The sequence below is a fragment of the Neopsephotus bourkii genome, unplaced genomic scaffold, assembly GCF_033783945.1.
Source record: "Neopsephotus bourkii isolate Nb327-2 ecotype Australia unplaced genomic scaffold, CSIRO-AGI_Nbou_v1 NB_205, whole genome shotgun sequence".
NCBI classification, from domain to species: Eukaryota; Metazoa; Chordata; class Aves; order Psittaciformes; family Psittacidae; genus Neopsephotus; species Neopsephotus bourkii.
In genome coordinates, this window is record NW_026900717.1 from 121,239 (window position 1) to 146,736 (window position 25,498).

At 38.4% G+C, this 25,498-nt stretch overlaps 1 protein-coding gene across 1 annotated transcript; it reads left to right on the forward strand.

The window, feature by feature from the left end:
• Window positions 1–547: 547 nt before the first annotated feature.
• WDR41 (WD repeat domain 41) lies at window positions 548–24,036 on the forward strand. The gene is made up of 13 exons (XM_061344280.1): window positions 548–603; window positions 5,204–5,319; window positions 10,368–10,416; window positions 11,330–11,461; window positions 11,822–11,884; window positions 12,396–12,507; window positions 13,860–13,922; window positions 15,096–15,206; window positions 16,378–16,562; window positions 18,926–19,047; window positions 19,988–20,076; window positions 21,886–22,019; window positions 23,816–24,036. The coding sequence occupies exons 1-13, from the start codon at window positions 553–555 to the stop codon at window positions 23,966–23,968; spliced, it is 1,380 nt and encodes a 459-aa protein (XP_061200264.1). The 5' UTR covers window positions 548–552; the 3' UTR covers window positions 23,969–24,036.
• Window positions 24,037–25,498: the final 1,462 nt, after the last annotated feature.

The following is a 25,498-nucleotide window of genomic DNA, read 5'->3' on the forward strand; positions in this document are numbered from 1 at the left end:
AGATGACAAGAGGAGAACTAAAGGAGGTTCAGTGAAGGAAAACAGCCACAGCAAGGGAAATCTGTTACAGGCAGAAAAAAATGGTGGTTGTTTACTTCAGGAAAAAGGTAAGGCCGTCACAATCAAACGGCAGTAACTACTCCTTTGTAGTAGCATAAAATTGCAAGGCAGCAAGTACAAAGATAGTATTTTATTTGTCCATTACACGGAATTAACACGCTTTGCACTTAACGCTGCAGAGACTACCCACAGGCTGATGTGAGCCACGCTATGGACACCGCCACTGCGCCCCCCTTCGCCGCGCCCTCCCGGCGGCGGCACGCCACACCACACTGTCGGCGATCGACTGCTCAGGCCCTCCCAGCCCCGCCCGCTGGAGGGCTGGTCTCCGCGCGGTCCTCGATTGAGAAGGCCTTTCTCTACGGGGGAGTCCCGCCGCTGGCCGGCCTGCTGGTGCAGCGGGCGGTGGGGGCAGGCACAGCGCCGCTGCCGTACCGAGGCTCCCGCGGCGGGGAACAGGGACAGCGTCGCTGCCGTACCGAGCCGCTCCCGATGCTGCGGTGGCTCATCGGGGGCGGCCGGGAGCCGCAGGGCCTAGCGGAGGTAAGGTGGCGGACTGGCGTGGTGAAAGCGGCAGAGCAGCTGGAGGCGGGGCCAGGGGAAGCGGTGTCCCCGCGGGCGGGGCCGGAGTGCTGCCCCTGTGGACAGCCGCTTTCTTGGGGCACCGAGCCGGTGGAGGGCCTTGGGCAGCAGTGGGAGGGCCGGTGTGAGGGCGGTGGCCTTCCCGTCGGGGCGGGTCGCTGGCCCTGCGGGACCTGCGCAGAGCTCTCGGGAGCAGGGGGCCTTCGAGGATGGCGCGCAGCTTGTAAAACCCCCCGGCTGATAGAAGGGGTTACAGGCTCCGCTGAAGAGAAAGAGGAGAGGGGAAAAGCACGAAAGCAAATAGCAAATCCCGCAATCTGAAGGGATTGGGAGCTGTCACTGGCAGGAGCGCTCCAGCTTCCTCCTGGCTGTTGGGCACGTCCTGAGCAAGTGGGGATTATGTTTTGTAGTTTCCAACGTATGGAGCCCTGCCCTTGGGACTCCCCGGTCGATGTAAATTACAGGTAGTAAGTTATTATTTGTGTGGCCTAGTTGTAGTTTGTAGTAGTCTTGCAGCATTTCTTCTTAGTTTCTCATCATAAAATAAGTTATGTGGGGTGGTGATACTGACATCCTGTTGCCTCACTTGGGAAAAGAGTTTTACTGGGTTTGGGGGAGAGATTATCAGGATTTTCTTGTCCCTTAGACACTGCTGAAGTTCTGAGTTTGGAGTTAACTAGAGTTCATTAACACTGTTGCAGGGCTTCTTACACTTAGTGGTTTTGTAGTCCAGACTGCTGTACATGAGCAAGTCATGACAATATCATGGTGGCTTTCAAACACCAGTAGTTACTTTGGTGCAAATTTCAGTCTGCACCAATTTGGAATGGCAGTGTTTGGAAATGCCGCTGACCTTTATCATTAGTCAAAATGTTGGTTATATTGCAGTCATAATTAGCAGGTTTGTCTGCAGTAGTTTTTAGAAGGAATGTGGGAAATACACAACAGCTTTCTAACATATGCTAGAAAACTACGTTGGTCTGCCTTCCTTTCCAAAATTTAAACTCTGGCTATTGTTTAGTATTCTGTGATTTGAAAAAAACATGAGTCAAGATGTGGTCCAGTTCTTCCATTTGTAGCTTAGTTAAATGATGCACAGGGTCATTGTTGGTGGCATGGACAGTGGGATTGAGTGTGCCCTGAGCAAGTTTGCTGACAACACCAAGCCTTGTGATTCGGTTGATATGCTGAGGGGAAGGGATGCCATCCAGAGGGATCTTGGCAGGCTTGAGAGGTTGGCATGCGCAAATCTCATAGAATTCAACAAGGCCAGGTACAAGGTCCTGCATCTGGGTCAGGGCAATCCCAAGCACAAATACAGACTGGGTTGAGAGCAGCCCTGAGGAGAAGGGCTTGGGGTGTTGACTTACAAGAATCTTAATATGAGCCAGCAATGTGTGCTGACTGCCCAGAAAGCCAACGTATGCTGGACTGCTGCAAAAGAAGTGTGACCAGCAGGTTGAGGGAGGTGATCCTGCCCCTCTGCTCTGCTCTGATGAGAACCCACCTGGAGTACTGTGTCCACCTCTGGCCCCCCAACACAAGAGGGGCATGGAGCTGTTGAAGTGAGCTTAGAAGAAGGCTACGAAGACAATTGGGGGGTTGGAGCACCTCTTCTGAAGACAGGCTGAGGGAATTTGGTTTGTGCAGCCTGGAGAAGAGGAGGCTCTGGGGAGACCTTATGACAGTCTTACAGTAACTAAAAGGGGCCTACAAGAAATCTAGATTTCTTTTTACAAGGGGGAATAGCTTTGAGCTGACAGGAAAAATTTAGATGAAACATTAGGAAAAAATTATTCACTAAGAAGGCTGTGAGACGCTGGCACAGATTGCCCAGAGAACCTGTGGCTGCCCCATCCCTGGTAAGGTTCAAGGCCAAGTTGAACGGGGCTTTGAGCAACCTGGTCTAGAGAAAGGTGTCCCTGCCCCTGGGAGTGAGGTTGGAACTAGATGCTTTTTAATGTCCCTTCGAACTCTAACTGTTCTATTATTCTATGGTTCTGTTTCCATCCCTACCACTGTTTTGCTGAAAGATGATAATTTTGCTTCTCTGTTGAAAAAGTGAAGAGCAAACACTGGAAAGGGTTAGTCCTGAAAGTCCTTTTCTCCTGCATTATGTAGTATTGTTTTATCTAAAGATCATCTTCATAACTATCTCTGTATTCTTCTTAAATAGATACGGAAGCCCATAGCAGTGTGTGGGCTATGGACTTACAAAGTTTGTTCTATGGCATCAGCCAATTATGAACAGGCCCGATGTATTCGAGTGGCATTGCACTGGGTAAATAGACAGAGCTTCTGGCAAAGCTGTCCTAAATTTGTGAAATATAGATTCCTCCTTACCCATTTCTTTTTTTACTATGGAGTTGAAAATTGTTTAGGACTTAAGCTCCTGAATCTTTTCAGTTGGTGTATATCTCTAGCAGTGTGACTCTGGTAATGGGAACAGCCTAACTTTAGTAGCATCATTGTCAATATAAGCTAATTTCTCATGCTCCATGTTATACACATAAATATATGTGTACTGTTGTATTCATATTTTTAGTGAGTTTTTGAAAATCCCTCTTCTAAGGACATGAAATCACAGGGGTTGTAGGAAGTTCTGAGGTTGAGATGAACATTGTGCTTTTTTTACTGATGTAATGATGCTTACAGGTCCTGCATAAAAACATGCAAGTTGGCAGTGGATTCCATTAGTGTCAGCATCTAGCCTTCTCTTCTAAAAACTTGGTGTTGCAACAAGAGAGTTCAATTATTAGTTTACGTAAAAGATGGATTTATTAAGAGAAGGAATGTTCATGTAACCCCACACTGGTGAATATTAATGAAGATCTGAAGAGAGAACATAGCTTGTTGTATGACAGTACTGGGGGAAAACCCATTATTTTGTTGTTATCTGTAGTATATAATCAGCACTGTATCAGTATTCACAGGCATTCTTAGAATTAAGAAAGAGTAAGATTAGACACATTGTTCAAAAGAAGTAGCACAGTCTTGTACTAAATAGAAGACAACAACAATATAGAATTGGGATGTTAATGTTACAAATTCTGACTTTTTAAAAGCAGGATTGCAATTGATTTCTGAATGTATATTTCTGTTAGTAAATAAAAATGGAAGTCTTCTACAGTATTGCTAATGTCATCCAGTGATGCTTAGATTTGCTTAAGATTTTTAGAACTTTTTTTTTAAGGAATGTTTTGATGAGCTTTTGACAGCTGAACTCCCAAGTTTCATGTTTGTCCAACTTTTCTTTATAACCATGCAGACTCTACTGCATTATTTTAAATGGGAACTGCTATTCTCACATAATTGCATAAAATGAGGAACAGTTGCTTCATGAAATGCATCAGATAGCACAAAACCAAGATAAAATCACAAGAACTTGCATTTTGACAACCTCTTCATTTTAAAAATAAACAAGATTTCTTTCCCTGTTTATTAGCTTTGTCATTCTTAAGTTCTGAAGAATAGTATTATAGTGCCATTATGGAAGTAATAGAATGTAACTTATATTACTGAAAGAAAATGTTGAAGTTTCTGGGATTAATACGTGTGTCTTTCATGTAGAATTCCTAGTCATGTATGCTACATGTTGTGCAGTATGCAGTAACTACTGTTTTACAGTCTAGGTTCTGTTGAAGTCCTCAAAGAAGAAACAGTCCTGAAAGTAAGATGATGTTGACTGTTGCATAAAATGAATCTAGGAGGAGAGTGCTGTCACTAAGTTAGTACTGAGCTATTTAGTTTTATATATTTTTAAAATAATGAATAATAGCAAGTTGTTCCAGAATGTGGAAGGCCTTTAAGGTAAAAGAGTTGTCTTCTATTGAAACAAACTGATGATTGAGATAAGCACAACTCTTGTACTTTGAGACTGCAGTCCTGCGCAATATTTTATTGACCCTGTCTGGTGATCAGCCTGATTGATTGTTCTTTTAATTAATAGTCTAGTTGGGGGTAATTGCAGATGCTGTTCTATAAAATGATTAACCGTCCTTGTTTTTTTTTTTTTTTTTAAGTGATTTACTTTGGTATTTTGAGAATGGATTCCCAATGGATGATTTATATATTATGTAACAGAACAGCATTTATTCTTGTTTGTTTTAAATATGTCATCTTTATATAGGATTTTAAAATTGAATGGCAGATGAAAGATATGAAGGGTTCACAAACCTCTCAGGAGAGGTGTATTTTAATGAAAAACTGAATGTGTGGATATTGAGTCATGAAGGTGACTCCACATGACAGCTCATGACTAAACTGGTTTTTCTTCTTGGTGTATCAGTGATTAAAGCAGTACAAAAGTCTCTGTTAAACAGAAAATGCTGTCTTGTCATTCAAAATACATGCTATAGAAAGATATTATTTACTTGAAATAATAAATTATCTTTTGTAACAATTTTCATTAAGTTAAAATTATATTTCAGTAACTTAGTTTAACTTCGAATATAACTGTACATTTGCACGAGTCATATGTAGGTTATTAGCCATTACAAAGACCTAATGAAAATAATGATGTCAGTACAAAATCAATTTCATTCCTTTTTATGAATTTTAGAAATCATCTGTACAGACAATTGGTGAAGAACAAATACAGAATCCTTACACGGAGCTCCTTGTGTTGAAAGGTCATCAAGACATAGTACGATTTCTTGTGCAAATAGATGATTGCAGGTATGAAAATTAATTTCAAATTGTTTCCCAGCATCCTTGGCAATACTTCAGAAAATATGAAAATTTTGTAATATTTATAATTAAATCTTTTAATTTTCGGTGGGGAGGGCAGGAAAAGTCTGGAGTTAAAAAAGGCCTTTTTTTGGCATGTTACTATGTCTTTTGGCTTCTCTTGTAAGTTATACGTTCATGAGAAAATAATGGTTATGGAGTTACATTTCTTGGTAAAAATTCAATATTTTGAAAGAAATACCTTTAGCTAATTCCACCCTTCTCTTTCAGGCTTTCACCCTGGACAATATGCAGTAGTGTCTGCTTCTGTTCTGAGTGGATGCATGCGTTAGGTTTTTTAATTGAGGGCAGCTGCTGTTTCATCTTTTGGTTCTACAAAAGAATGTTATAGATTTCTACAGATACACTATAGCAATTGAACATGACATTCCCAGCATTTTTAGCAATACTGAATGTTGCTGTTTCTTTCTTTCCAATCTTGTATTATACTTTCTTCTGAAACTTTAGTGCTTAATTCACCAGAGTTTCAGTTAATGAAACTTTTTTCTGAACTTCTCAATGTTTCATTTAGAATGACTTTTTAGTAAAATTCAACATACGCCTAACCTCTGCATTACATATCTCCTCCAATTTGGTCTTGTTCAACTTGCTGTTCTTCTTTTATAGTTTGTCAGTTGCTTTTTTTCTCTCATCTAATTCTTAGCTTTTTGTGCTTTTGTTTTATATATTCCCTGACGGTCTTTATTTGTCGTTTCTTAGTTCCTTGTAATTAGGTCCAACTTTATTTTGAACTCTGAGGACAGAGGTTTCTAAAAACTGGAAAACTGGTTATGAAGCAGAGATGAAGTCACTACATTTGCCATTATCATTTTGTAGTGTGAATTCATTTGAGAGAACAAATTATGGTAATTTTATGTTAAGACCTAGATTTTAGCCTAGTTTTGTAGAAGTTAACCTTGCATATTCTGTGGTTTAACTTAATCCTGAAAGAGAAGAAATATTTATCTGCCTTAAAAGTAAGGTTGTGAAACCTTTAGTCAATAATAAGCATAGTGACTCTTGGCTGATGTGGAGAATTAAATAGAAAACTGTTAGAACTGAGAATGTAAGTAATAGGCACTAGTATCTCTATTAAGGAGTTCTAGTAATTTATATCTTTTATGGATTAGGCACAGAAGGGGATTTCTAATATATTAATCAATACACTACACTAAGGTAACATGGGTAAGTGTTTCGTTTACGTCCTTGCAGCGTACAGCAGGTGTTCTGTGTAGGAACGTTCTTTTCTTCTCCACATTGATCAGGCACGGATCTGTCTAAATATGGATTTAAAGGATAGGCCACTCAGTGGATGAGGAATTGGCTGGATGGTCACACTCAAAGAGTTGCAGTCAATGTATTGATGTCCAAGTGGAGACCAGGGATGAGCAGTGCCCCTCAGGGGCTGGTGTTGGGACCAGTGCTGTTCAGCATCTTTGTCAGTGACATGAACAGTGGGGTTGATGTACTCTTGGCAAGTTTGGTCATGACACCAAGCTGTGTGGTGCAGTCAACACACTGGAGGAAAGGGATGTCATCCACAGGGACCTTGACATGCTGGAGAGGTGAACCACTGCAAACCTCATGAAGTTCAACAAAGCTAAGTGCAAGGTCCTGCACCTGAGTTGAGGCAGCTCTCAAGATCAGTACAGTCTGAGGGATAGCTGGATTGAGAGCAACCCTCCCTTGGAGGACTTGGGGATATTGTGAATGGAAAATTGAAACCAAGACAGCAGTGTGCGCTTGAAGCCCAGAAGGCTAACTGTATTCTGGGCTGCATCAAAAGAATTGTGGACAGCAGGCTGAGGGAGGTGATTCTGCCCCTTCACTATGCTCTCATGAGACCCCACCTGCAGTGCTGTGTTCAGCTGTGGGGCTCCTAATAAAAGGACACGAAGCTGTTGGAGATAGTCCAGAGAAGGGCCATGAAGATGATCAGAGGGCTGGAGCACCTCTGCTATAAAGACAGGCTGGGAGAGGTGGGCTTGTTCAGCCTGGAGAAGAGAAGGCTCTGTTGCTGAGCTTAGAGCAGCCTTCCAGTACCTAAAGGAGGCCTGCAAGAAATCTGGAGAAGTACTAGGCATGTAGTGTCAGGACAAGGGAGAATGGCTTTAAACTGAAAGAGGGGAGGTTTAGATCAGCCATCAGGAAGAAATTCGTTACTGGAGTGTGGTGAGGCACTGGCGCAGGTTGCCCAGAGTAGCTGTGGGTGCCCCATCCCTGGCAGTGTTCAAAGCCAGGTTGGATGGGTCTAACAGAAGGTGTCTGAAGGTGTCCCTACCCCAACAAGCTGGTTAGAACTAGATGGTCTTTAATGTCTCTTCCAAGCCAAACTGTTCCATGATGCTGTGATGAAAATTTCACAGAAGAGTCCATGGAGAGTTTTTAGCTTGCCAATTTTCATTCTTAATGTCATAAATACGTATTTCAGACAAGTTATATGCATTACCATGAAATTTATTTGTCTACATTATAGTAATCCACCAGAAGATTCATATAAAAATAGAAGAGTCTTGTGAGGCTTTTTGTAGTTCTTTTTTTCCCAGACAAGTTGTTAAAAAAACCTTTCCTCCAAGTACATTTTTCCCAAAACACACAATAAATATACCTGATCTTTATGGAAATATCAGAGTATTCTCAGATTGCATGCACTGTTGGGTGCAGAGAAATCTTTCACAATTTTGGGCTTTATTGAAGTAAATTATTGAAGCTAAACTAATGATAATCAGTGTAAAACTAAACTCTGCATGGCCGCATTGAAGATAGGTTATAAAAATAGCATATGGATAACAAGTAAGTTATATAGCTGGTTAATATTCTGAGGGTTTGAGGAATTTAAGGGAATTGCTTCACTGGACAGTAATGCTGAGGTTTTATTTACCAAGAATATAGTAGTTTCTGGATTGTTAAACAGCTGATAGTATTTTTCACTTGATTCTTTTCAGTAAAATTAGTATTGTTACTCAGCTTCTGAAATGTTTTTATTTAGTTTCTGCAGCTGTTCCATTGTGTGCTTTTTGTCAACTATTGTAAGCTAAGTTTCACGCTTCAGGTCTTTAGATAATATCGTCTTAGTGAGAATTTTGCAGAAGGATTTTCTTGTTTTCTCAGTGGCTCAGCTAAAACCAGTGAGTGGAAAATTTTCTCAGATTGGTTTTTGAAGATACTAAATAAATCCTGTATAAATGTAACAGAAAACTGTTGTTTTTTTTTTAAATGTGTTATCATTATTCTTTTCTCTTGTACTTTTTGAACATGAAGTAAGGGTCATATTGATTGGAAGATCATTAAAGAATGCTAAGCCTCAGCAAGAATATTCCAAAAACTGGACTGAGATAAAATTGCATGTAATACTCTGGCATCTGACACATTAAACTAAACTGAGTTCATAATACATTTGAAGAATAGTGGGTTTTGGGGCTCATTTGACCATTTCTTGCGCCTCGAGAAAGCAGAGAAGGCTGTAGATGATGGTGATCATGACTGGAAAAGAAGCAGGTGACCTGTGAATCTCCAACTTGGTGAACAGAATGTAACTGCAGAATAGCTATACCTTTATATTTAAACAGAAATCCTGGTTAGAAGATGAGGAGGAAAATGCACAGAACAGCACTCTAGTGAGCTTCTATGTTGATGAATTACAGTCATGCCATCTTTCAAAGACCAAAATTTTGTTCAAGTGACACACATCTCCAGTGTTACTCAAGAACTGACTATTCCTGAATTGTGAGAGTCTTACTATTTTAAGTTCTTGTCATTGTCACAAAACAGGGTATAATAGAGCTAAAAGGCAACTAAAGATAGGAAATAAATGTAGTTAGAAGTGTGCATTGAAGATTGTTCTTTGCTCAAATCTTTTTAAAGAAGGGGCTTGATTGGATATAAAATAATGACATATATGAAGAAAATACAGCTTACACTCCCCCCCCAATAGAATAAAACAAAAGGATATATGGAAGAAATTCTGGGGAAAAAACCCTGCGGCTTTATGTCAGAAAACTTACTCTGTTAGCAAGTTTCACATTAGCAAGTTTCACAATCAGCGTAATTGCAAAGAGTCTAAAAGAAAGAACAAGCATATTGTTAATGAAATCATTCACAGCTGGTAACAGAAGCATAATCAGAAGGGATGTAACTTCTCTTGTTCATGACTTTCTTGCACACAGGACAAATCTTTTTTCTCTAAATATCGACTTCACCCTTAGTGAAAGCTTAAAACAAAAGGAAAAATTAGAAGGTAGATATATTTGCAAGTAACAACTGAATTAAAGTATCTTTGGAAAGTCTTGCTTCTGTTCTAGGCTTTCTCAACTCATAGGACGCATTTACTGAGATAGCTGGGATGTGTGTGCCAGCTACGGTGTTGCTGTGGTGGTGATAAGGTGCAAATGTAGGCAGGTAGTTAGATATTCAGTCTAGCCTAAAGAAAATTATTGAATTTAGGTCTAACTTTGTTAATGTGAAATTAACAAGCTAATATGAACCTTTTTTTTTTCCTCATACGGTATGCCTTCAAGCTGGATTTTTAGCAGAAGTCAATTAAGCAACTTATGCTACAGTTTAAAGTATCACCATAAATACCAGGCTCCTCATGGCTGAGCTGAGTAGTTTGTAACTTGTTAAACTTGCCGTTAGTTGGTTCTGAATAATAGTACTTGTTTTTTTGCTGTTTTTCAGTGTGTAAGATCTCACATTTTCAAACAAAAGAATTGTTTCTATAATGTTTATAATACTATGTATTGAAATTCTTAAGCCTTGTTCTTATATTAAGTATATGTTGATAAATACCTATTTAAATGTACTGACTTCAGTTTATAAACTAACTGGGATTTACAAGTTTGTGGTTTACAAATGTGATTATTCTTCAGAGCCGGAAACTGAGATATATATATGCATGTACAAATACTGTAAATGTTTTTCTTACATAACTGTTTATGGCTTTACCATTACATCTGAAGATTTCACAGCTTTTTTTTTTTTTAATTTATTTATTTCAGGTTTGCATCTGCAGGAGATGATGGTGTTATATTTCTGTGGAATGCTCAGGTTAGCTATTTTTTGGGAGCTCTGGAGAGGGTAGAAGCTAGTTTCTTCTAACTTCTTAGAGAAGAGTTAGAAGCATCTAGTAGGGAAGAAGCAGAATAAATAAGAGTTGCTGGAGGGCTATGGCTTGAAAATGTAGAAGTGGAGGGAGTCTGTCAAATCTGAGTTTACAAAGGAGAGCTAGGAGAGTAAAAGTTTTGGAAAGACAATAGTGATTTTTATAGATATCTGTGAGGAGCTGGTGATCTGAAAAGCAGAAGTGTATATGAACTTGTGGCTTTAAGCCTTCCTTTAAAATATGTTTGGGTTTGCTGTAAACACTCAAATGTTGACTAGTTACGCAACAAATATGTAGCAATCCTGTTAAGGTTTATATATGTACTTAAGTTTTTAAGTATATTTCAGTGGTTCTGTTACCGATACCTACTTGTAGTATAGGTGATTAGACTAAATTGAGAGGTGACACAAAGCTGTATTGGAAAGACACCAAAGTCAGTGAAGTTAAATGTTTCATGCAGTGCAGAAACAAGGCTTTAATTACTTGCTGTGATAAAAACTTTGTTACTGTACTAAGACATCAGTTGTATCATGGAAATAGTGCTGTAAGTATATCTGTTCTGCTCTTCTGCTTTGTGTCTTTGTATCATCGACAAAATTGTAGAGAAGGGATGAGCGCTAGAATTGCATTAAGGAGAGCTGCCATACAAATTTGATTGTTCGACAGGAAGTCTAAAATAGAGATGTACTGTGCTGTCTAAACAGTGCGTATCAAACTTTCAAATTAAGGCAGAATTCTCAGACTGTAAAATTTTTAGAAACCTTATGAAAAAATTATGTGACATTTATTACTACAGTTGTATGTTATAGTAAGCATTTTCCAAATTTTACCTTAGTTTTCCATGTTTTTATTTTTCAGACCGGAGAAAAACTTTTTGAACTTCATGGACACACACACAAAATTACAGCTATAGCACCATTTCCTTCATCAGATTCTTCTGAAGAAAAAAAACACTTGATTTTAACAGCATCAGCTGATAGAACAGTTATTGTATCCTTATATCTGGAGAAGATTCAAATTTCTATGGGCGTTTGTGGTTTTACTTTTAAATGTAGCATTGAGACAGGGTGCAGGTTATTTAAATTTATTGGTTGATAATATCTAGTAGGTATAATCTAATTACACTAGGATTTCACTAGTTATTGCTCACAGGTAGTTGAAATCCTTGTTACAAAAATGAATCCATAGCAGACTATTATTAATATCTCATTTTGGACAAATACTGAAAACACAGTCAGTATTTAAAACACTGACATTCTCCATACCTATTTCCGGATTTGTCATTTAGTTACAAACACAGCAGTTACAATATATTAAAAACCTTTCACTTTCCTTATTAAATAAAGTCAGGTTTGGGATTGCAGTAGTGGCAGACAGGTTCAGAAAGTGTCATGTTTCCATTCTACTGTCAAGGTAAGTAAAGGAAAACCTAGGTATGTCTGCTGTTTTCTTGTATATAAGTACCCATTATGTGTGACTTATGGACCGTATGGGCAAGTGTGTTAAAATGAACATGAGTGGTTGCTTTAAGAAAAGGTCCATAATGGGTGGCTGGGAAGTGAGCACAATTCTGAATTTGTTTTTGGAATTCTTAATACCTCAGTTTTCTTTTTGAAAGGATGTAGAACAAAGGTCACTTTATGGCTTGGTTTTGTTACTGTGTTTGAAAAGGCAGCCTACAGTCAAACTAATCCCTGGGATGTTAATAGTAAAAAAAAAAAAAAATTGAAAAAATCAATTTTTTCATTTTTGATAGAAAAAAGTAACATATAGTATATCATTAAATATTTCTCACAAAAGTGACACCTTAATACTGTATTTTATAGTACTTACAGCTTTATCTAGCTAAAGCTCATGATCATTTCACTGAGAAATTCCCTGTAGAACTTTTGCAGGGGACATATATCTGATTTTTGTTCTGCAGTGTTTGACAGTTCTTCAAAGACTGAATGTATGGTTATCTGGAGGGAGTGATCTATGTGTTTGGAACCGAAAATTAGATCTCTTGTGTAAGACCAGTCATCTTACTGATGCAGGTAAAAATGTAAATGACTCATTATAGCTGTTAAAGTGCAAGTAAAATGGATCTGTATAATGATGCAAAACCAACTTGGCAAATTCTCTTTAATTCTAATGATAACATTATGTATTAAAGCCACTCTCTATTTTTTTAAATGTCAGAGTTAATAATTTCAGAATTAAGGCTGCTTTTAGTCTCCTGTGCTGTGTGAATTTTAGAATATGTCAGACATCAATAAGTGTAGTTAACTTGGACTTACAGGCTTAGACCTTGGATGCTGATTTCTACATGTTTGCTCTAATGTGGACTAGATGCTTTGGCTGCCTTTCTCTGTGAGCAAGTGGGAGTTTTATTATTCCTGTAAAGTTTTCTAGTAGTAAAGCAGTAAACATTTCTTCTTATTATTAAGAATTAATACTATTGATATAGATAGTGCAGATTTTGATACAAATACAGTAAATGTAATCAGATTTCAATGTCAGTCACACTTTTCTGTTAATAAGCTTATATATTATCTGTCCATGCAAAGAAAATTGTTGCATGTTATTAGCATACTTTACAAAGATACGTATGAAGCTGTGAACAAAATTCAAAGTTGGAACCAATATTTTTCATATTTTTGTCATAGAATGAAGTAGACGTAGGCAAAACCTTCTGAATCTTTGAGTATATTAATGCTTCTTTTAGGCCAGTGTGATATACCATGCCAAATACCAGGTGGAAATGGCACTGTAGTGTTTTGCACGAGGTGCTGCTGAAACTGTTGTACAAGTGATCAATAAGATGTGCAGCATGCACCCTCTCTTCCCTCCTAATCTCTTGCTTCCCTTTTGGGGAAAGAGACCCTGGGGGGTTTTCCTTTGATGGTGTTGCAGCACAGATTGAGGGAATTCTGTGCAGAGTGACGGCACAGTAACAGCAACCTGGGCATTTTATCTTGTGACATATTCTTCAGCTGGCTCTGCACAGTATTTTAGTATCATGCTTACTGTGGTAGTAGCAGTATCTAGAAACTTCGGTACTGCATATGTTGAGAGTCTAAATAATTACCCTTAATACTGTCCAGCATTAGGGCATAAAAATCGTAACTGTATTTAAAGTAAAAAGATTATTGATCCTCAGCTTCAAGTTTGACATTTAGAATTCTCCTGGATTCAGGACCAAAATTCCTGACTCTGTCTCCATCTGAGGTAATCTCTTCATGTCTAATGCTGTTCAACTTTCACTTCAGGCAATATGCTTTTATAATACCTTGTAAATGGAAGAAAGATTATGAACAACTTTATTAATAAGGAATTAACAGTTTGCTGTGTTTTATTATGGTCAATGAATATACTTTTCTCCCTTATCTCCTGTATTTTTTCAAAGGTATTACTGCTTTGGTTGAATTGCCTAAAAACTGTGTTGCGGCAGCTGTTGGCAAAGAGCTAAGTGAGTATGTTTGCATTTTGTTAAATGTTCATATACTTCTATAATAGCTGCTTATCAGAAATATGTGTAAAGAGCATGCTGCTGGAATTCTGTAGGACTAGTGAACGGTATTAGGGTGTGATTAGCAGCCTTCTTCCTTTTTCTGTTATCTGACAGTCAGACAATGCTGATCTCATTCAGGAATTCTGCATGACAAAACTTTCCTATATTCTTTGTTATTGTTATTGTTATTACTATTATTGCCACCTATCCAGATCTGATTGTGGTGGTCTACATTTGTCCTGGAGAAGGTCAGGATCTCATTACTTGAGTTGTCAGACACTAGGCTTCTCTAGAGCCTCCTTATCCTAACATTGGGAATGTGAAATACTGCCAATCTCTTGATACTGTCCAAAGCTATAATGAGACAATATGACGGTTTCTGTTGCTCAGTTGAGGACAGGGTTTTCTGTCTGTGCAGACTGTAAATCAGCAGCTAGCTGTTGATGCAGTCTTTTAAATAGAATGTTTTATAAAAAAATCCAGGAGTGAAAGTAGAGCTCTGAATCAGCAAAACAGACTTTACTCAATATGATTAAACATTTGCTAAGAATAGCAATCTGATATTCTGATCAGAGAATTGGGAGCAAATAGTCTTCTTGTATTTAGACATTGGTATGCAATGTTGACTTCCTTCTGAACTTCCCACAGTTCTGCAGTGCCCTTGAGATATAAAAGAAATTCCAATATTGGTTAAAATAAAGTCTTAATTCCTGTCGATCTTTATGGTCTTACTAGAGAATATTGCATCCTTTTGAATGATAGTTTTCAGTCAGATGAGCCATCAAGAAGTATGTTTTGCTTTTAGTTTACTTATCAGTAAAGATGTTTATACTTTTCACTTCTACTTTCTGCAACTTCTGATGTAGACAGATTATCTGAATTTCAGTGTTGGTGGGCTGAAGTGTTTTAGCCTATAGTTGCGGTAGTAAGAGGCCTTAATAATAACACTGAAATAATTTATTCCAGTTTTTGTGGTGTTATGAATGGCCATAAGTGGCTTTGTACATGTTAAACTGTCTCACTTATGTTTTTGTTTGTGTCTTTTGAAAAACTGTGTTTTACTTAAGCATAGCTACATTTTATTCTGAATGATAAAGCTCATTTAAACAACTTATCTCTCTGTCTTTTAAGTAATTTTCAGGTTGATTGCTTGTAATGGCGGCTCTGAAGGTTGGAATGTCCTTGAAGTAAAACGCCTTGTTGACCATCAGGATAACATTTTGTCAGTAGTCAGTGTCAATGGTAAGAGTCATTTTATAATGTAACTAGTTTTCTTAGTTACCAGTGGGATATTGCAACTGTGGAACAAACTTCTAACTGGAGGGAAACTTCATAGCTAGTAGATGTACCTTTCTGTGTAGCTGAAATAGTAGTGGAATGTGAAAATATAATGACTTTATTTATGGATTAACAGTGAAATAAAATCAGGCAGGTTATGATGTAGAAAGGGTACAAAAGAGGCAATGTCATTGGTGAGAACTCTTCTTCCTGTTGGGAAACTTTAAAATGCACTTTTTTCTCATTCCTTTTGGTTCTTAAAATGGAATATACAATGCCACATTCTTTGCAGTTGTAGTCCCAAGGTAACTGAAAGTTCAGGGTGTGCAGATGTGGGCCCACATATAGATCCATTATTTAGAGGCCCTGGAAGGTGGTGCGATCTCTGCTGCTTGTTAGGGCAATACTGAGCTACTACCTGAAATTCTGTCTACTCTACTACAGCTATAAACCATTTGTACTTTGTTCTTCCCTGTCTTTTTTTGTTTGCATGGAGCATCCCCAGAGCCCAGGACAATCTATTTCTGATGTGATAGAGAATGTATATACATTGCAGTTATTTTCTCTTTTGATTATGAAGGGGAAACTGTATTGGCCTTAAAAAGACAAAACCTATGTTTTGTTGAAGCAGTTCCTTTCTATGTGTGATTAACAAATTCATGAGCAGCTGCTTCAATCTTGCCATTAAGTCATCCATTTAGTTTTTCATCAGTATTAAAGTTTATGGCAGAGACATACTTTGTTGTGTCTGAGGGGTGCTGATACCCCTCCTTGTGCAAGGAGTAGAAGGGTTTTGTATATAGGCAACAAATGAACTTCAAATACTTGTACATTTGACAGGTTTCCTTGCCTTTGCTATACTGAACTGTGCCCTGGTGGATGTTCTCAGTTTTAATTCTGCAAGAGAGAGCTCATTTTCTTTTGCTCATCTGAGCTATGCTATGTAATCAAATGAATGTTCAGTCAAAGGGAGAGTTTTTTGTCAGTTACATACTGCACATTCTACGTAGCTTCACTCGAAAACAGGCTTTTTTAGCTTCTTGGGATTGTAATTTTATGTGAAATGGTTTGTTGGTTTTTGTTTTTGTTTTAATATAATGTGATTTGTATGTATGTGGTTTTTTTTCCCCTCTAGACTCTACTTTTGTGACGGGTTCTCATGTGGGTGAGTTAATAGTTTGGGATGCACTTGACTGGACAAAGCAGGCATCTGAGTGCAACTTCTGTGACACCTCTGTTCATCCAGATGTACAGCCAGAAATAAAGTTATCTCAAAGCCCAAATGAAACTTCAGTTCAACACTTAACATCTGATGAGGAGGTAAAAAGCTTTAAATAGTGAACTACTTCAAATGAAGTGGCATGACCATGACTTTACCTACCACAGGAGGTCAAGTGTTTTGTGTTTTCAGTTTACTTGTTTTAATATGAGAGGTTTATTTAAAATGTGCAAGAAAGGGATTCCTGGAAATGGATTAAAAGACACAAACAGTAACAAAATAAAAGCTGTGGAAAATCCTGAATGTAGGCTGAGGTCCAAATAGTTACCTGATGCATTTGTCTGTGAAAAGAGCATTCCTGAAATACTGGAGAGAGAAACATTGGTGTGTTTGTGTGTCTGTATGTGTGTGAAAGATGTACTTGTCTCTGTGGTTTTGTTGTGGGTGCCGTAGTTCTTGAAGGAGCAAAAGCCAGTCCTGTTCAGAAGAAGTTCTGAAATTTGTCTTCAAAACATTCTGAATCCCTGCTTGAAAACTACATGGATGGGTTTTAAAGGGAGGGAGAAGGAATTTTGGGACGTTCAGGAGTTAAAACATTGAATGTGGAATCCAGGGCTGCTGAGGATTTTCTTCCTTTCATGGAAGTGAACTAAACAAATTGCTGCAGAATATATTTATTTATTATGATACTTTTGAATCATCAGAGGAAAAGGTAGTTGTAGCATAATATCCTGAAATAGAAGGTGCTTTTAGGGTGGAGCTGTCCGTATTGTAAAGTTCCTACATAGGAATACATTTCTTCACCACTTCCTATAATGAATTACTTTGTTACCTGCTACCTAAAGGCAGAACACTGTTCTTCGTATTTAAAAAATAAAATTGATATTTCCTCTGTTGTGAACTATGTAGGCAGCTTGGTAGTTAAGTAACTGGAGAAAACGTCTGGTTTGACACTGAGCTCGTAGGCAAAACATCATCAGGGATAAATGGGATGGTAAAGGTTTGGCAATATTAAGAAACCATGCTGAGGAGTGTACCTGCTGTCCTGATATACGTGTGTGTGTATTTAACTTGCCTGTCAAGGTGTAAAATTTATGCTTCATCAGGTTTGAAATGACCAGAGTTTTGCTGGGGCTTGTGTTTAAAAAAAAAAAAAAAAAAAGAAAAAAAGAACGGTTTGTGAAGAGAGTCTTACATCTTACAAAGCTGTAAGGACTATATGGAATTCGAGAGCCTGTCCTAAGGCAGAAGACCGTAAGGGAGATACTTAAGGTGGCAAAGTGATATGGAAGGCCATTGAATTAAGCGTAGTACAAAACCAGGAAAATAATAATAATGGGCATAGTGTTTTTGCTTGATTTAGTAGAGTGCTATCATAAATCTAAGCTCAGTTTTAGAGCTATTTGAGCTCCCACCACACATGTGCATAAGAAGAAAAAAACCCAACCAAATCCCAACTGAGCAAAAGCCAAAACAATCCTCCCCCTCCCCTCCAATAACCTAAACCCCAAAAAACTAAAATGCAACAAAAATCTGGACAAAGAGTTTTGTGAAGTGTCAAAACATGGTTGAATACATATAAGTATATGGAATCTTAGTCAAAGACACTGGGTTACCAGTTTTACAAAATGTTGACTGCTTATGAGGCATTAATGTTTGGGCTGTGTAGACGGAAGCAGGCCATTCAGGGAAATGATTCAGTGTACTATCACCTAAACAGGGTAGATTCAAAATCCAAATACGCACTGAATGGAAGCATTTTGCACTCCTCCTTTGGTAGCAAATATTTATTGTGTGTACGTACGTGCAGTTGTCTAAAATCATTAGAAATCGTGAGAGGGTCTGGGTCCAATGATCTGTGAGCTGTTTGTGGCTTCTTAAGGCCATGATGACTACGAAACAGAATCCCTGCACTTCTGAAGAGCATTGAATGTAAAATGGTTCAAAGTATTTGTAGTGTTGCGTAATACCTTTCTGTGAGAGAATTCCTTTTCTACACTCTGTAGAACCCAAATGTTTAAGCCAGACCTCTTTTTACAGCTTCAGTTAAGTTTAAAAGAAATAAGGCAAAAATGCAGAACAGCTTCCATTATTTTCAGTCTTTCTTGATAAAACAAGAATTTGTCAAAACACAGAGTATTATTTTAGTGTAAGAACATAAATATTTAATTGCAGAAATGTGTTCATGTGTTTCTGCTTAGCCTCTAAGGTACAGGATAAAAATACAGGAATGAAACAACTGCTTAGAATATAGGAACATGTCTCTCATTTCCTCAAAAAATCAATTTTTTTTTTCTGTTACTTGCTGATTCTGTATGTTCGGGATAAAGCAGTAACACAAGGACAGAAACAAGCTGGATAATGCAGGCCAGATGATGTCATAGTACTGCTGGAAATCCATTACACGCAGAGTGATCTTTCAGTATCTGTTTCTGCAAGTTGTTCCATTGAATTTTCTTTCCAGTGTGTGTTTGCTGCTGTTGGGAAAGGCATATACGTATATAATCTTCAAATGAAGCGTGTGATTGCCTGCCAAAGAACTGCTCACGACTCTTCTGTACTGCACATTGAGAAGATTCCAAACAGGTACAAGTCATGGTACATTTTGTTAATGCAGTAAAGAAATGCAGAACTTGGAAGGGTGGCTAGAGTCAGTCTGCAAAGCTACATCTAATTTCTGGGGCAGGGACATGATCTTTAGTTTGATCTGCCTATTTTAGATGGAGCTTGTTGATCTGATTTTTGAAAATACAACATTGTAATTCAGTGTGAAAAAAATATAGTATGCTTAATTATTAACATTAAAATGACTGTTTTCAGAATCAGACCTGATAAAGCACTTTTGTCTACACTGAGAAAATATAGCTTAATAGCATTTTATTTCTATAAAGCAAAGGCCTATGGCTATACAGTAAATATTTTTCGCTAAGTATTTTGTAACAGTTGAAATTTTTTTAAACAAAAAATAACTTCCAGCATTTGTCCAGTTGAATTTCCAGATGTAACTTATTTTGACAGCCAAGTTGGACATTTTGCTACTTTATAAGTATCTCATAGTTGTGTTGTTAGATCCCTTTATACCCTTCTTCAATGGAGAAAAAGCCTGTTGGAAAATAAAAATTAGGGCCTTGCAAATGCATGTGCTGTTCTAAACTGTTGTAAATATGTAATGAAAAGAAGTATGTTTCTTCTTGTTATTTTCCTATAAGAAAAAAAAAGTTTGTTCTTAATGAAAGTAAGCTTATGGAAGGCAGTGGAACTGTGTTTGCAGAGTCTAGACTTGTTATTTTATGTTTTACTGAGTCCTGTGATTTCAAAATGGGATTGAAAATGTGTAATTTTTTTCCACCTGATAAAAATGCACCTTATTTTATATGGAACACCTGAATGTCCTGCTACATTTGAGAGTTCTAGCAAACTTGTGTGTAGACCCTGAGGCACTTGCTGTTTCTTGTATAGAAATGTCACAAGGTGACTTGTGCAGATAAGTGTCCATGCTAGTCTTGCTTAACAACTGTTTTTACAGGCAGCTGATCTCCTGTTCAGAAGATGGCAGTGTGCGCATTTGGGAGCTCCGAGAAAAGCAGCAGCTGCCAGCTGAAGCGGTTCCAACAGGTTTGCTTATAGTGTGGGGTGAAAAGAACATTTAAAAAGGATACTGGAAGAGCTGATGTTCACCATACAGTAGTAGAGAGGCTTACAGGCTTTGTAAGAAGAGATAATGTCTTGTATTCAACCAACTGGTAATAGATGTGGGTGGGAAACTGAAGAAGACATAGGTGTACAAGCCTCCCAAGATCTGATACAGGAAGCTAGAAAGTCCAGCTGAAGCAGTTCTGTGCCATAAAGTTTATTTAGACTTTACTGTTGTATCAGCTGATTTAACAAAAATTATGACTTCTCCTGACAAACCTTCATCCACTTCTTGCCCTGAATTGTGCTGGACCCTCTTCCATGCAGGGGTAAGTAGTTGCAGGACCTTGTGAAGAAAGCCAAAGAGAAGCTTGCAGATGAGCAGCTGGCACTGAAAAATGTGTTTTCCACATCTCCTTCTTGAACTTGGAATTACACTGGGACTCACTTTGAGCTGTATCTAACATCGTTTACATGCTAACTCTGGGCATCTCGGTTCTCAGGGCTAGTTGCAAGTATTTTAGGAAGTGTTTTCTGCCAAGTACAGACACTGCCTGTGTAGTGCTTGCTGCTCTTTGACCAGGCCAGCAGCTTCCCTGTGCTCTAATAGCTGTGGTGTTGAACTGGTGCTCTGGACAATGTAGTTAGTATCATAGACTGGGAACAGTAATGAGCTGTTAATCTCTCTTGTAGGACTTTTTTTTTAATCCAAGCTGTAAATAATTTTCATGGTGTATCTTGCCTACCTGGCTGCTTTTTAAATTTTATTTTTTAAAATCCTGTTTTGCTACCTGGGTTGGTTTAGAAAGTCTTTTTCAGGAACCTTCTGTCTTCAGTATTGCTGGTGACAGCTAGTGTACAGTCTCTTTCTTCTTGTGACAAGCAGCGTTTGGTTTCACATTGGAAATTTACAATGTCTATTATTGGAGGCATTTGAGAAAAACATATGTAATGGTACAATAGGTGGACTGCTGTTGATTCACTCTATTTTTATATTCTAAGAATCCCTTGAGTAGTTGTTCAGTTCTCCAGTTATCTCCCTTGCACCAGGGCCATGGTCTAGCACACATTTTTTGTGCCGATGGGGCCGAGGGAAGGGTGTAAGAAAGTCTGATATGGGCTGTATACAGAACCCAACTTTCTTACTTCTGCCAGTATTATTCCACAGTTCTCCTAGGGGCTGTGGCACAGACGTGTATTTTCTTGCTATCTAAATGGAACGTGGAGTACAATATGTACACTCCAGTTTACCTGATAATTTTAAGTCTGAGGGAGAAAGCCAGTGGGCACTGTAAAAACAGGCAATTCAGGATCAGAAATTTGCTTGTTATCCATATGCCAGCACTCTAATGCCTCAGTGCAGGACACACGGGGAGAGACTGCCACCTCATTTCTCTCCTTTTTTTTTATGAAAGTAACAGTTTAGGAGGACAAAGAGAGAGCAAAGGTAAACATCACAGAGCTGCATCTACCTTTGCTGTTCAGCTAATTAATTTTGGCAGTGCTTGGTTTTCTTGTTAAATCCATCTGTTGTCTCATCCAGGTGAGTAATTCATGTTTGCTAAATTAAGTCTACTTAGGACAAAAGACAAACTAGCTATGTTTCTTTGCCCCATCAAGGTGAATAATCTAGATATAAAAGCATGGTGCTGGACAACAATTCTGTCATTTTGCCATGCAGACTGTCCTGCTTTTAGATTTAAGTGACTCCTGTAGTTCTTTCTTTAGGTAGAGGAAAAAAAAACCCAAAATATTCATTTTTGCTCTTATCTCTGCTGTCTCCCCCTCCAGGGTTTTTCAACATGTGGGGATTTGGAAGGGCAAACAAGCAGGCAAACCAGGCCACTAAGAAGATGCAGGAAAATACACCTGTATATTTCTTGGAGCTGGTTGGTGATTTGATTGGTCATTCATCAGCTGTGCAGGTAGGTGAGCTTTAGTAAGAACAAGAAAAAGTGAGTATCACTTACTGATGTAATTTGGCAGTGTTTCTTAAAGAACTGTAATTTCTGACTCGCTCTGAAGGTTGGGAACACCAGTTCCAAACATTAGTTGTGTAGGACATTTAGTGCAGTGTGACAACAATAATACTGACTTAAAGTTCTAATGAGAACTCAAACACTCACCAATGCCCAAAGATTGTGTGTGCAGTTATATCCATATACGTAGGGTATTTGGTTTCTTAATGGACTGCAAAATATACAGCTGGGAACTGTGTGTTTGTTCCAGATTTCATCTTAATTTTGCAATCTTAACAAGCACTCATATAAAACAATCAGGAATTTTGTAGCCCTTTGTGCTGTGAGTCTTAACTGGTATCGGGTACTATTCTGTGCCTGTCTGCCTAATAAATTATGTTTTTGTTTTAAATGGCATTTTCTCTTCACGCTTTTTTGTGTTTGACAGGCCTATTGGAGTAACAAATCACTTTCTTATTGTGGCCTTTTATACAGATTCTTGGCAAGAGCAGGGAGAAGGGCAGGTAGAGAGGAACAGTGTGGTTCTGGAGTAGTTCTTCTCACAAGTATTCATGAGATTGACTGGATTTCAGAACTGCTGCTTCCAAGAGCTGAAATCTTTTCAGTAATAGCTAAGGTGAACCTTTCTGCTACAGGGATTTCTCCAAGGTTTTCTGCCCTTCTCTACCAGCTTCCTGAAAAACTGCCGAAAGAAGCCCTTTTATCAGTAAGAAAAGTTGCTATCTGAGAAAGAGGACATACTGTGTAATTCAGCAAGAGGCATAGTAAAGAAGGCACATGTGGGTCTTTGCTGGGATACTACAGGGTCACAGAGTAACTGAGATCATGGTGGGTATGATTTCCTGCAATGTTCTACATATGGGAAATCCCATTTTTAAACTCTGGGCAGACTGGAGGCTGGAAATGTTGAGTAGTGATGAAATGTGATTGTCAAAGATGTGGGCTTGGACAGACTATTCTACTGGAATTGCATAGCTAGTAAGTGGCTATTGCCAGAGCTGGTAGGCTGTAGCACAGTCCTTGGCCTGAATGCTCCCCTGGGCAGATCATAAGCCAAAGAGTCAGGACACTGCAAACATGCCATAGTGGTATCAATGACCTGGATCCATTGGCTGTTGAACTGTGATTAGTGGCTAATTTGAGGCTGCCTTCTGGAGGGCTCTGAAGTCAGGGATGACTACGTGACTTGTCAGCTCCATTGCTTTTGCAAAATCCCTCCACTGCTCCTGTACTTTTCTCCTGTGTTGCAGTTCCTGCTGGTTTGGCTTCCTCTGTATGAGCAGGCATGTTCTGATGTCTGTCACATTTGTTTACTCTGTGATCCTTCCAGTCCTGGTGATAGTAGCCCATGGTGTTGTGTGGGAAGGGGACAGTGTATGCAAGAGAACAGGATGGTGGTTTCTATTCCTAAGAAACCAGGCGATGAGAGTTCATGCAAGTCACGCACTTCACTGCTGCTGACTTGGGACAAGTTTCTTCAATATTCTGTACCTTAGCTTTCCTATCTGTAAGGCTTTACTGGTTTTTCTAAACTGAGATCTTTCAGTGTGAAGTGCAATTAAGGAATTGTTTTCATGTGGGGATTTTATGATATCTCAAACATATAGGAAGTATACATTGTAATTTTGCATACTTATGTTCAAGCAAAATGTGTATTTGTTTAGTCCAGTTGTACCCCAGACAGCTAATAAAGCTGACAGTCTCATATGAGCGTCAAGGTAATAGTAATTCTCTCATTGCAGATGTTCCTGTACTTTGGTGAACTGGGACTGGCTACATGCTCTGCTGACCACCTCATTATTTTGTGGAAGGATGGTGAACGAGAATCTAGACTTCGCAGTTTAACACTGTTTCAAAAATTGGCACAAAATGGTGTTTTGCAGCTCAATCTTTAAATTGCTTGGGTAGAGGCTATGTATATGTAAACTGGGTACGTGTTAAATGTGAATGTGAAGGAAAGTCTGAACTACTTGGAATGACTACCAGTAATATCATGTATTATATTAGAATTAGTTGCTGCTACTCTTCTCAAAGGAGAATTTTGCATGTTGAAAGTTACTTTGTTTACTCTGTCAGCAGAAATGGTGTTCTCTTGAAACACTGAAGATAATGATAGTTTCTAATATTATTCCTAATGTTTAAAAATATCATGGGCAGATGTCAAAATTAAGATCTGTGAAAGTCCTTAAATGGTTCAAAAGTAAAGCAGCTGGGGGCATTCCACAATTGTATATGCAGAAAGGAAGCATAGAAAAAAACACTTCAGTCTTCCTGCTTGATATAATGTATTTCTTGAAGCTAAACTTCAGGCAGTCATGACTGAGATACGTATCTAGAGAAAAACCCCAAAGAAACAGTTCTGAGATAGAATTCTTCCGTTTTAAGTTGTTATCCTGCACTAACGGCAAGTGCAAGAAAGAAAATAAGGCAATACTGGTTTGTCAGGTTTAAATTTTTTCGCAAAGCTATTCCTAAATTGCAGTAGCTACCATTTTACTGTGGGTTAACCTACACTGCTGGATTTTATACAGCACCATTATCATGTTTAGCATGAAGTTTGATTGGCTTAGCCTAGTCTTTCCACAAAACATTCATCAAATTAATTCGTATCTAATAAAAAGCACCCGCATTACCATGGATTTTCAGGATGTGAAATACTTTCTTAAGCAGCAGCAGTCAGTGTGTTCAGTATTAGCAAAACATTTCTGCCAGATGAATATTAAATTCTCAGTTGAAGTTTGCAGAGAAATCTGCACCAAGTTTGTAAGTATAAGTAGTATTTTAGAGTTTAAAAATAAAAAGCCTCTAAATAAGTACACAATGCCTTTTTCTAGTCTGAGACAGCATTAGTAATCTGAAAACTAAACAGGAGTGGGGAAAAAATTCCAAACTAAAGAACCCAAAACCAAAGCAACAAAACCCCAAAAGCACAACACCCCCCCCACCCCCCCCAAAATTATACAAAGAAAGTGTGAGTGAGAATGATATAATGAGTGGTAAGTTACCATTTGAGCAAGGGAAGGGGGGAATTGGGGAACTTGGTGGTCATAAAGCCATGAGAAGAGGGTGCTTGGGTATACTTAGAAGATCCAGCACTTTAACATTTTAGGAGTAAGTTACTTGCAGTGTATCAGTTGAAAACATGATAAGCTTACGTTCTCAACAGTGAAAACCACAAGAACATGAGAACAACTATTTAATTTTTATGTGACTGCTTTTAAGTGAATGTATGGTAGAAAAACAGAGCTATTCATCTATTCACTGATACATCACCTGCTACAAGCTCAGGAGTGTTGCATCCCAACTAGAAGGAAGTGCAGCAGGAGGGCCAGGAGACCTCCTTGGATGGATAGGGAGCTGCTAAGGAAAATTCAGATGAAAAAAGAGGCTTATAAAAAGTGGAAGCAAGGACAGGCTGGCTGGGA

Bases quoted from the DNA above. Each gene is read 5' to 3' on its own strand.
- WDR41 (XM_061344280.1), top strand. From the start codon at position 553: ATGCTGCGGTGGCTCATCGGGGGCGGCCGGGAGCCGCAGGGCCTAGCG. The intron at 15,207-16,377 runs GTAAGAGTCATT...TTTCCCCTCTAG, and splicing joins GTCAGTAGTCAGTGTCAATG to ACTCTACTTTTGTGACGGGT. The intron at 19,048-19,987 runs GTACAAGTCATG...CTGTTTTTACAG, and splicing joins ATTGAGAAGATTCCAAACAG to GCAGCTGATCTCCTGTTCAG.